This window comes from Sphaeramia orbicularis, chromosome 2 (assembly GCF_902148855.1).
Source record: "Sphaeramia orbicularis chromosome 2, fSphaOr1.1, whole genome shotgun sequence".
NCBI classification, from domain to species: domain Eukaryota; kingdom Metazoa; phylum Chordata; class Actinopteri; order Kurtiformes; family Apogonidae; genus Sphaeramia; species Sphaeramia orbicularis.
In genome coordinates, this window is record NC_043958.1 from 3122306 (window position 1) to 3135711 (window position 13406).

The 13406-nt window shown below is 35.3% G+C and overlaps 2 protein-coding genes across 2 annotated transcripts in view; one reads left to right on the forward strand and one right to left on the reverse strand.

Moving 5' to 3' along the window:
• LOC115431961 (NACHT, LRR and PYD domains-containing protein 3-like) overlaps positions 1-13406 on the reverse strand; it is a 592418-nt gene that overhangs the window by 448733 nt on the left and 130279 nt on the right. The gene's annotated exons all lie outside the window — the stretch shown is intronic.
• nab1b (NGFI-A binding protein 1b (EGR1 binding protein 1)) overlaps positions 1-13406 on the forward strand; it is a 36951-nt gene that overhangs the window by 19191 nt on the left and 4354 nt on the right. The window contains exons 3-7 of the mRNA XM_030153214.1: positions 673-806; positions 2514-2565; positions 4106-4225; positions 9046-9214; positions 13214-13360. Of these exons, the coding sequence (XP_030009074.1) occupies positions 673-806; positions 2514-2565; positions 4106-4225; positions 9046-9214; positions 13214-13360 (622 nt within the window). The remainder of the gene's footprint in view (positions 1-672; positions 807-2513; positions 2566-4105; positions 4226-9045; positions 9215-13213; positions 13361-13406) is intronic.

Genomic DNA, 13406 nt, shown 5'->3' on the forward strand with positions numbered 1-13406 from the left:
CTGATGTTGATCTGAATTAATTTTTCAATCATGTGTTTCATATCTTATATTCATTTTACTGTGAAATGTTTTATGAAAATGCAAATTTTCTAAAGATGTGGTTCAAATATCTGACTCATGAAGACATAAACCTGATATTAACTCCTTACTTCCTAAATTTATTTATAACTATGTATTGAAAAAATGATGTTGTGGCTGTGACGCAGATACTAAATTAAGTGTAGATTGTAAACATGAATATAACACACACAATAACTATGATGCAAATTAGTGACATTAGGCGGAATTGTCATAATATATTTAATACAAATTTTCCAATCTCGGGTATGAAGATTATTTTATTGATGCTACTATTGTTCAGTTATTTTAGTCAACGATTAAACGAAACAAAAAAGATCCAAAAATCAGTAGAATATCATGAAATTAATAACACATTGAAATTGATCCATGAACATCAGGGGTCAAAGGTCACCAGGTAACATGTACATTCACAAAGAGTGTTGAATATCACCTCATTACAGAAACAGAAGAACATGGAGGTGAATTAACCACAACAGTCTATAAGGGGATATAAGTTCTGTACCCAGCTCTATTCCTGATCCAAGTGTTTGCTGATGATTACCTCTTGGTGTTGTGTCCAAACTAAACTGACTCATGTCATGTGATGTGTAGCTAACAGTGAACGAGGCAGCGGCCCAGCTCTGTATGAGGGACATGGCTCTGCTGACGCGACGAGATGAGCTGTTTGGACTCGCCCGCCAAATTTCCAGAGAGGTCACCTACAAATACACCTACCGTACAAGCAAGTAAGAGCTCATGGACAGAACGGGGCTTCCATCTTTAATATGGCATTGAATGTGTACAACCAGGGTGTCAAACATACGGCCTGTGGGCCAAAACCAGCCACCAAAGAGTCCAATCAATCTCACAGGATGAATCTGTGAAACTTAAAAATGACAAGATATTAACAAGCCAGGATGTTCAAATCATTTTAGTTCAGGTTCCACATTCAGACCAATATGATTTAAAGTGGAACAGACCAGTAAAAGACCATCATAATAAATACAGTCGCGGAAAAAATGATTAGATCACCCTTGTTTTCTTCAATTTCTTGTTCATTTTAATGCCTGGTCCAACTAAAGGTACATTTGTTTGGACAAAGATAATGAAAACAATAAAAATAGCTCATAGTAGTTTAATTTCAGAGCTGATATCTATCCATTTAACATGTTTTCTTGATAAAAACCAAAATCACTTCAGTTTTTACATCAATATCTATGTCACTGTACTGACAAAAACAGTGCTTTTAGACATTCCATGTTTTCTTTTCTGTCTGTTTTAGTCACATGACACACACAGGAGTTAGTACTGGATTGCATAACCATTGTTTTGATGGTCTAATCATTTTTTCCGCAACTATATATAATGACATCTCCATTTTTGTCTTTATAAGAAGTAAAACTACATAAAAATATTTAAATTTACAAACTACCCTTCTCAAAAAATGTGAATAACATGAACAAACATCAACAACCTGAAATGTCTTAAAAGAAGTGTAATTTTACCAATGTTCTGCCTGTTATTACGTGTTTTGTGTATTTGTAGATCCACTGTGATCTGTAAGTTTTAATGGGTGTGTGTAAATGATAAACTGAGGCAGAATATCGGTAAAAATGCACTTATTTTTTGAAAGAGATTTCAATTCATGGTTGTTTAGATGTTGAAAGGTAGAACAATTTGAGAAACATGAACAGAAATAAACAAAAAAAAAAAAACAAATATGAACAAATTAAACTATAACAAGAACATAACATGTACAAAAATGAACAAAACCTTGAAAAACATCAATGAAGTGATGTTAAAATTGTGTTTACTTCTGTTAAGACATTTCTGGTTGTTCATAGATTATTTGCATTCACAAAAAATGTGAATAACCTCAACAAATATGAACAACATGAAATGTCTCAAGAAGTGTCGTTTTACCGATATTCTGCCTGTTATTAAATGCTTTGTGTATTTGTAGATCCACTGTGATCTGTAAGTTGTAATGCACATGTGTAAATGATAAACTGAGGCAGAATATCAGTAAAATTGCACTTATTTTTCAGCAGAAATTTCAGGTTCATGGTTTTTTAGATGTTAACAGGTACAAAAAAATTGAGAAACATGAACAGAAATAAACAAATATAGAGAAAAATTTGGAGTTGTCATTATTTATAGGTTATTATGTTATTATTTTACTGGTCTGACCCACTGTAGATCATATTGGTCTGAATGTAGAGCCTGAAATAAAATGACGTTAACATCCCTGATCTAGAATATTATATTTCTATTATGTTCATTGCACAAAAACTTTTTTCTGCATATCTTCAGATTATCTTTCTTTGCTCTTTGTGTCTTTTGTGCATAGGCTACATTTAATTAAGCTTGTTTTTTGTAAGTACTTGCTATAAACTATAATGAAGACAGGTGTGAGCACAGTGCTGATGGTTTTTACCCATGTGTCTTTGCAGGTCTCGCTGTGGAGACAGAGACGAGCCGTCCCCTAAAAGGATTAAGACAGAGGTAAGGAACTGTTTACCTCCATAACAACTCTGACATGAGACCCAGAATGTCAGTTTATTGCCTACAAAGACCTCTGCAGTCATATGCATGTGCAGAGTCCAAACACCAGTTGGTGACAGTTGTGTGAAAAACCAGTCATTACAGCATCTAGTCTGTCCTCAGTTCAATCACAGCTGTTTTGATGGCAGTCGAACCAAAAACAGAAGACACCTGGACCTGCAGTGATGCTGGGATGTCACAAAGTTTATCATCGGTTTTTAAAACATGGATGCTTTATTTGTTTTAAATCATCTAAATTAGTTTTCAGACACCCTCAAATTTTGACTCTGTTATTATCATGAAATATTTGCAGAAAAATTGGTTTTGTGTTTCCAAAGGTGTGGTTGTATCAGACAAACGCAAACAAATGCAAATGGTTTGTGTGTGTGTGTTTATTGTTAACAATGAAAATTTTAAAAAGTCTTTGAATCTTGGATCAATCACGGTTGAAGAAAGTCAGTACTTTGAAAAAGCAAAAAAAACGAGGAATTCAAGAAATTGTTTAATTATAACGGTTGCTTCATTAGTTGGTTGTGGGTCTGGTTCTGTCACCGCTGTTCAGAATCAGATTTAGAATCAGATTCAGAATACTTCATTAATCCCGGCGGAAATTATTATGTGTTACAGGTGCTCTGTGCAAGTATAATAAAAAGTAGCAGGAAGTAAACCGTCAGTACTACAAATATATATGTATGTATGTGAGTGTGTGTGCACGTGCATATCTATCTATATCTACACACACACGTATAAACACCAATTATACATATAAAACACAATTAGAACAGCAATATGTACTACACAAATATTATGAATACGATAAGAAATATGCCTAAATAAACAGATAATTTCTCTACCTCTGTAACAACACTCCGACCTTCCTACTTTGGCTGTTTATAACAGAGTCTGTCTGATTGTCAATATTTTAAATATTAAACTCAGCAGAGTCGGATGATACAAAGCGACCTCTCAGCGTTCATCTCCATTCCTGACAGACTCAGCTGAGAGTTTCCTTTGAGCTCTGAATGAATCCTCTCACTTTGTAAATCCAGTGATCGAAAACATGTGCGGCTGCGAACTCTGAGGGGAGTCGAACCAAGACGAAGACGTGCCAGATGAACTGACACCTGCTCACAAAAAACAAACTTCCTCTGAGCTCTTAAACAGGGGAATTCCTGTCGAATTCCCTCCCAGGATGTTGTTTTAAAGAAGCAGAACATCAACAAAAATCCCCAAAAATATATCAGAATTTAGACAATTATACACTCACTACGGAGCCTCTGAACATCCAAATTGGTCATATTTGATCACCATGAAAACACGAAAAGCTGTATTTTACACCAATTATTTACATGTAGTGATAGATTTAGTGGTTCAGAAGTTATTAAACGTTTTATACCAGTGGCTGTTTGGGTCTTTATCAGTTAAAATGCCAAATATTCATCTGTAGGTATTTCCCATTGTTGCCTATGCATCACATCTGGTCTTTTTTTTGCCTATTCAGGAGAACTTCTTTGACATCCAGGAGGCGTTGCAGGCCATTCACATGAGGCAGGAGATGCTGAGGGAACAACTGGCCTGTGCAAAGTCCAAAGGAGAAGAAACTGTAGGACGTAACTTACAGGTAACGGGTTTATGGCCACATCTACACTAGTACTGTCTGGAGTTTCTGATTTAACAGCTGGATAATGTCCCATTTTTGTCTGGAAAGGGTCACATGGCAGGAAATGGCCTGTAATGGTGAATAAAACTGGTCAGGGTTTACACTGCAGGTAAAACTGGCCCAAATCTGACTTTTTTTTTACCCATATTCGACCCATATCTGATTGTTTTATGACAGTCTGAATAGCACAGATCTATTCACACTCAGGTCTTAATGCTCAGTTCTGTTTTTTTTTTTGCTGGTTGTTCACGTTATAATTCAAATGCAATGCCATTAAACTCTTGCTGATGCTTGATTTACATTCAGTTACTAATATATTTTGTTTAAAAGTAATTTGTCTTGTGATTTACATGTAGTAGAGTTTGAAGTAAAGTCCTTTTGTGAAAAAATCTCATGTAGAAAAGTGGCTTGGTGCCTTTTGCAGATTCTATCAACATAAAATCCCACCTTTTTTTTTTTTTTAGGGGAAAAAGAACCTTATTGTTTTGATATTGTGTTGTACAAAAGCAAATTTTAATAGCACTGTTCATTTAGCCCTCAACATTGAATCACAATATAGTTTGATAAATGAATGCTTGGAAACTAATACGTCACCTTTTATTCAGTTTTCTCTATTTTTATTTCATAACCTTTGAATTTACTCTGAGCTTTAATAAACGTCCACATGAAAATACCTGATTGTCACTGAAAAATGTGAAATGTTGAAGATAATATGATAATAAGTGGTCGGAAATTAGGTTGAATGTGGAGAAAAAAATCGTATGGAAGTCACCACAAAAATAGTTCTAGGTCTTTAAAAGTTAATTTACCTCATTTTTAACCTCTGACTTTGACTGGTTTGATTATACAAACAGTGTTTTCACACTGTAAATGAACCAAGTCTTGGTTCAGTTTGATGTAGTCTGAGACCGGTTCTTTTGGTCTTGCTTTTGTACCAGGTTCTGGGGGAGGTTTTACGCCTGAAATTTTAATTAAAATCAAACTGGAAAGTCTGAACATCTAAACAAGGTAGGTGTGGAGTCGCCTTCACAATCACTGTGAAGGAGGAAGAAGAAAAACATTTTAGATGTAAGCAGGTCTGGAAAGTATAGTATCTGGTTTAACTGTTGTGTGTGTGTGTTCTAGTTTCACTTACTCAAATGAACAAACGCTTCTTTGCATGGTTTCCAAGCAGCACACATCATTTCTTTTATATATTGATCGCTCATTGCTCAACCTCATTGATCTTGTTATTCAGTCAGGGTGTCTGCTTGGAAACAAATGTGGTACAACAATGATTAAATTAGACCAGCAGTGTCAAATATGAGGCCAGCCAAAGGGTCCAATCCCTTTTGTTTGAGAAAAATTTAGTTTTCATTATTTATAGGTAATGCACATTGCTACCTGTTTGCACACAATATTGCACTCAGTTGCGTCCTAACCACACATACTGTTTTGCACTGTTACTGCACTGGACTGTACATACTGTGTTTTACATTTCTTCTCTTTATACAATGCACATAGTCTTGATGTACATATTCATGAGTGTTTTTATACTGATATACATGTTCTTGAGTGTTTTTATATTCTCTCTTTTTTTTATTTTTCTATCTAGCTGAGAACTACCTCTCAGAAAAATATCGTTATGTGCTCATAATGACAAACATTTTTGAATCTTGAATTATGAATTATGACAGTAGTTTACTGGCCTGACCAACTTTGGATTTTTTTTTTTGTTAGTTTTAGTTTAAATCATCAGATAACAAAGAACCATACAACATGGTCAAACAAAAATTTTCAGCGCTCAAAAAGGAGTGGGAAGAAGTATGACTTATAGACTCCACCCCCTTTTTACAAACTAATAATTAAATTAATTCTGCTTCCTTTGCTTTGTTAACACACTTTTTTTCCCTATATATTTTTACAATAACACAAAGCATCCATACAAACCATTCCCATACATTTTTTTAGTCACCTCACATACGATCAGATTTGCAAAATCAACCTTTTTTAATATAAACTATAAGATTTATATGCATTTTAAATATTTACTACAAATACAATCATTAATAAATGTGATAATGTCTCCTAATCATGATAGTCTGTATACAAATAGGCGACACACAATAATATCTGATTTTATGTATTTTAACTAGATATTGACTTATTCAGATCATGTTCTATATTTTGTTATTGTTCTGAATTTATACATCCTTTTAAATGCACAAATTGAAGAAGACATTTTAAAGTTTTGGTCCAGATTATTCCACAGATGTACCCCCCTAACAGACGTACACTGGCTATTTATGTTTGTTCTACACTTAATTTTCTTGAACATCTGATTAGTTTGAATGTGGAACCTGAGCTAAAGTGATTTTAACATCCTTGATTGTTAATATCTTCAGCATAATTTTTACATTTCACATATTCATCCCACAGGAGGTATTGGACTCTTCAGTGGCCGGTTTAACACCCGGGTCTAAGTTTTCAGAAAACCTGTAAAATAATAACATCATAGCCTATAAATATTGACAACTCCAAATGTTTATCTTTATTTTAGTTCTAAAAAGTACAATTACATAATGAAATGTTTACATTTACCTCCTATCCTAAAAAAAAAACAATAATATGAACAACTTGAAATTTCTTACTAACAATATTATGTACCATCTTATCATTTACACATGTGTAAATGATAAAATGATGCATAATATTGTTAAAATTCTCTTATTTTTCAGGTTCATAATTCTTCAGCTGATTCACATTTCCATATTACATTTTTATTATGTAATTTTACTGTTTTTACATTAAAACAGACAGAAAATAATGGAGTTCTAATTATTTATAGGTTATTATTTTACTTTTCTGGCCCTTTTGAGATCATATTGGTCTGATTGGGAACTGAACTAAAATGAGTTTGACACTGTTGAATTAAACGCACACATACAGTGCATCTTTATTGTTGAAACAAACAATCTGTAGCTCAGTGTTGAGGTTAAAAGTAATTTTGTTTCAGTTTTTCTACATGTGCAGATGTCTGTGGTGCTGAGATCCAGGTTGATCCCAGTAATGGTCTTTATTGGTTTCCATGCTGCTACTGCGTCTTGTTCCTAATTAGCGCTGAAGTGTAGGAGGAGAGCTTTATGATAACTCATTAGCAAGAAAACATGGAGATGTTAAATGTGTGTGCACAAACACATGCTGCTCTTCATGTGTGCAGCCTTATGCATGTGTTAACATATGTATCTTCTCATTTGTGTGTGGTTGCTCTAATGCATCAGTCAGTGTGTGTGTGTGTGTGTGTGTGTGTGTGTGTGTGTGCAGCTGCAGATACACTTGTCAATTTGATGTAATTTGGAAAAAAAAAAAAAGGCATTCAAAAGAAGGGATTTCATGGCTGTGTTTCCCTCAGAACCACTGCTCATATCAGACGTTTTACTGTGTGACGGTGTTTCTTCATAAGCATTTCTCATAATAATTGAATGTGACAGTGACACACAGACTGACAATAAGCAGACATCACAACTGTTTGCATTCTCATGCATTTCAGTTCCAGATGAAACTCAAATGTCAAGTGTTTGTCTTGCCTCGGTTGGTCCTGAATTTCAACGCTCACTGGCAGGATCAGAGGCATGACACGTGCTTGTTCTGGTCATTTTTCTGCTGCGTGTTCATGTTAAAACTGCAAACCTCACATGGATGTTCAGGCTTCTGATCTAATAGTGTAGTCGTCTGGAGGTCACTGTTGACAATCGATCCTTTGATGAAGATCATCAGGATTTTATTTCAAGACCAGTGAAGACAATGATTACAGATAAATCTCTAAACTGCTCGTGCATTGCATTTTCACAGTATTAAATATCTGCTTTCAGACTTTTTACCTTTCTAATAAGAGGGGATGGGACTCGAGGTGGGACTCCCACTAGTTCAGTTCCTTGGAATCGTTAGTCTGTTTGCTTAATGATTCCACTTCTGTATTTTGGTTGTTTCCTCTAAAGTCTGGTTGTATTTGACCAGTAAAGACGACACTAGGACCATTTACAACAGTTACAACAAAGGGTTAAAGACCTCCAACATGCACAAACATTTAACCACAGTATTCAATTAAACTCCACCAATGGAGCATTTCTGATTGGCTGCTTAGCAAAATGGGTGGTGACTCTGGGGGCGGAGCCTACAGCTAGGTGTCCTCTGTCGCAGCCATTAACATTAACCTTTTCATGCATGAATTGTTACTAAACCAGTGGTATTTTTGACGTAAAACATATCCAATTGGTTCTCTCCAGATATTCATTGTAGTGATTTCCGTGCATCACCAGTATGCAATCAAACTGGCACTTAAATGGTTAAAATCCTTAAGCTGATTGAATATTTGGTAGGTTTGAGCACAGTTGAAGGTGTTTAAGAGATTTATGCAGAGAACAAGCCTTAAAAAAATATTAATCTGTAAAGTTTTAGAGCAGTTTTTTGGAAGTTGACATTTTTGTCCTGAATGACTCGAGAGGGGAGTCGCTTTTTTCACACTATTCTGATGATTTATTATAAAAAATTAAATTAGAATTCTAAGCTTTGTCAGGAGAAAGAAAAAAAAAAAGTGCTCTATTTAGTAGCACAATCAATATGATGCAGATGAAGAGGAAAAATGTAACCAAATGGACAAAAGTGTCCACAGTGACACATGAGGGTTGAACATAGATGCTTTAATTTTGAGCTGACACTCCTGTTCCATCCACAACTGTAGTTTTGGGATACGGTTCAGTGAGAAGCATGGATGTTCACAGATCACTGTTTTATTGCTTCAGATGCAGCTGGAGCGTCTGTTGGCGAGGCAGATGGAGATCCTGCAGGACGCCGCCGTCCAAGAGCGACTCCAGGCGCTGGACTGGAGGATCCCTCCCGCTGCCTTAAAGTACCTCAGTGATGCCCAGAACACTAACGGAGCGTCTGCAGACACCAGCAGAGACAACCAAGGTAGGACCCCCGCACATCTATACATCAGATATACACAGGTAGATATAAGGTTATTGGCTAAGATTACCTATCGTGGTCGAGCCACAAGGTCGGAAGGGGAGTTTCTTAGACAGTATGTGAATGAAATGTTGTCATTTACAAACAAATGTGTGGTTGAGGTTAGCACACATGAACCATAGAGTGTAGGGGAACTGAAACTAAAGCACAGCCAAGAAGAACAGTGTTAACATAGCAAACATCATTTAACCCATAAAGACCCAAACATCCACCACCAACTAAAAGCATCTACTGATCTAAAATGTTTAATACCCACTGAATCTCTAATCTTATCAATACATGTAAACAATTGAGGTTAAATCTAAATACAGTGTCATCTACATAATTATGGTAGGATACATTTTTACTCCGTATTGACGAGCATTAAGGAATCATATAAAGGTTGAACAAAAGAGGTCCTGAGCTAGATCCCTGGGGGACTCCATATGTCAAGGCCAGTTGGTCTGAGACACAGTTACAGTTACAATTTCAAGTACTTCCTGTCTTCAAAATCAGACTTAAATCATTTAACCCATAAAGACCTAAACAACGGCCAGCGACCAAAAGCATCTGCTGATCTAAGCTGTTTAATACCTGTTGAACCTCGAGTCCTATCAATTCATGTAGATAATCGGTGTAAAACGCAGTTTGTCATCTTTTCATGGTCATCAGATACGACCCATTTGGACGTTCAGAGGCTCCGTAGTGAACGTGGAAACACTGTCATTAAAATTCAGATTCAGAATACTTTATTAATCTCAGAGGAAATTATTATGTGCTACAGTTGCATATATATTAGTGCTGTCAAACGATTCAAGTTTTTTATCAGATTAATCTCAGGGTTGCTGTAGATTAATTTCGATTAATCATGAAATATCGTTCATTTTTAATCTATATTAATTGCGTTTCATTGTGCATGAGCAAACAGACTCAAGAAAGAAGGGAATATACATGCAGTTTATGTGTTTAATAATAATAATAATAATAATGCATCGGTTTAATATAGCGCTTTTCTAAGTACTCAAAGACGCTTTACAATAAACAGCCAAGGGACGAACACACATCAAACGAGTATGGAGTTAATACTAAATAGCAATCAAAGAACAAATGCAGAGACAAATATGGAAAAAGAAAACACACGAGAGAAGGTAGATGAGGGTGGATGAGGTGGAACAGGCAGTCAGTTTTCAAATAAACACCTTCAACAGTTTCAACGAAACAACTTGAAACAACTGTTCCATCTTGGTTGTTTTTGTCATATTTCCATCCAGAGGGCCAGCGTGCTGTTCAGTGTCTTCCATCTTGATAGGTCGGTTCTGCTGCCTGTCACTACCGGACCAACTGACCATTTGCACATGTGCGACACTAACTCTACTTGGACAAACTGATTCAAATGCGTTGGCAGAGATGTTCAGAGTCATTCTGTGCTGCAGATGAGTTAATTGTATAAAAATATTTAATCAGATTAAATCATGATGGATTAATCTACGTTAATGCGTTAATTTTGACAGCCCTAATATATATATATAATTTCAACACCCTTTTTCTATAACAGTATTTTTAATTTCATGACATTCTACTTATTTTTAGGTCATTTTTGGCCTCTCTTTGGACTTTTCATCATCTAGATAGTCACAGAAAGTTCTCAGATGCAAACATTTTTCTCTGTTTTGAACTATTTTTGTTCGTCATGTGAGGACTGTGTGACTATGCAACCTGCAGCAAATGGAAGAATTGTTGTAGAAGTGAATATTGTATATGCATCCTGTAAGGAAATGTGGAAGAGCGGATGGAATAAAGATGGAAGAAGACAGAAGAAAAAAGAAACATGGGAAATCAAGGTTAAAAAGATGGAGAAAAAAAAGTGAAAAAGAACACTGGGGAAAAAGGAAAAGAAATACAGAGATGAGGGAGAAGAAAAGAAATGAGAAATGACAGAAAAAGAGGGAAGAAAGCAGAGAAGGAGAGCAGAGACAGAGGTGGAGAGAGAGAGAGAGAGAGAGAGAGAGAGAGACGCCCCCCTCTGGGCAACTGGCTGGAGGTAAACAGGCGTGGGCGTAATAATTACAGGTGCATTGTGGGATTTGTGGGAATAGCAATATAATGAGCTGTCGGGAGTGGGTGAGGGAGGAAAGGGATGAAAATGAGATGAGGCCTGAAGGAGAAGTCAGATCCTGAATAATGATGCATTTTTTTTTCCTTTCTCTGCTTCTCTGTGTTTAAGAAGTCACAAAACCAGGACTAAAGTGACAGCTGCCACTGCTGCTGTGGAAAATCACAATCTTTTATTGTTCCCATGCACACAGTCACGTACACGTCCTGTCGCATTTATGATATGACATCCATCTTTTCTTTAAATTAGCCCAAGAACATAATGGAAAAAAAAAGAAAAACAGGGATGGGACAAACTAAAGTGAAAGCTGTCCTGTCCTGTCGTCGTTTTCACGCTGCGATAATCCCCTTATTTATCCCCTAAATATATTTACAGTCATTGAAATACATATGTTTGTGTTTTTGCCATGAGATAATTGCTAAATTAAGTGTAGATTGTCAATTTAAATATAACGCATACATTAATAACTATGATGCAAATTAGTGACAGTAGGCATAATGGTTATAATTGTCATAATAGTAATTAAACAAATTTTCCAATCTCAGGTCTGTTGATTATTTTATTGATACTACTATTGATCAGTTATTCTAGTCAACAATCTAAACCAAACAAAAATGATCCAAAAACCAGTAGAATGTCATAAAATTAATTACATCGTTACAGAAACATTGCATTTAAACTGATTTTCATTAAAACACAGTGGAATGTGGAGGAGAATTTATCAGTAGTCTATAAGGGAATAATAAGGATGATTATCATGAAACATAATTATTATTTCAATCATGATTTTTATTACATTTAGAAAATGTGTCACAGTTTTGTCGTTTTACTTAATTTCTACCATTATAATTGTTTTTGAAGTTTCTGCCTCAGTGAAATGTTCTGAAAACAAAAGCTGTTTATTGTGATTATTACTGATATTAATTTATATTTACTTTTTTTTTTTTTTTACTTTATTGCTCAGCTCTCTGTTGTACTCAAAACCTCAAATTATCAGACTTCATTGTCATTCGATCAATGGTACATGATAGAATGAAATATACCGTAGTTACTCAGGTCCCGGTTTTGTAGCATGAGAAAGATAAAAGGATAAATATAAAATAAAATATATAAACGATAAATAGGGTAGCATAAAAAGTACCATAAAATATGCAAAAAAAGTTAAATAAATTCTTAATATGTCCAAAATTACACAGTATACTGCAGCAGTACAGTTAAAGTGATGATACACAGTTACAACACAATGGCATAATACAATGATGGGACATAATAAAGAGTGTGTATATGATGGAAAAAAAATCACAGTGAAAGTACAACTGACAGAACAATTTGAGACAAAATGGAAACTGATAACTCAAGCGATAGCAGACACCTAACCTAAATTTTTATGTTAATTTTTAAATGTTGACTCTTTCTTGTGTTTTAACTAATTTAATGTGACGTAAATCTCTGTATAAGTCCTCGCCACATTTGTGCACCTGCAAGTTTGCTTTACCTGTGAAAAATAAATAAAAAGTAAAAAAAAAAAAAAAAAAAAGAGATAAAAATTGATGGTACATGTAACAGCACAATGAGCAGCAGCAACAGTGAAAAAATAGTGACTTAAGTGACTTTAGCAGCGTCATGATCTGTTCAGTGGAGGTTAACCTTTTAACACCTGCTCTTACAATAGAAGTATAAGAGTTTGCCTATTCTTTTCAAAATGAAAATCTTCTAGTTTTTGTTCAACACGTGGCTGAAACACCATCTCAACCCCTAAAATGGCCGATAACCTGGCACAAATTCAGACGTTTTTTTTTTAAAGTGTCGATTTCTGCACCTTAATGTTTCTTATGTGTGTTATCTTTCAGATGAACGACCAATCAACTTGCGGGTGGTTAGTCAGAACATGCAGGAAGGTGACATCCCATTGGGCAAACAGCTAGCCAATGAACTGAAGCGCCATCACAACCACAACAATAACAACAACACAGATGAGACGAAAACACCAGCAACAGGTTAGTGATGTCACATATCTGTCAGTAGAGTTTTAAACCTGTTTTT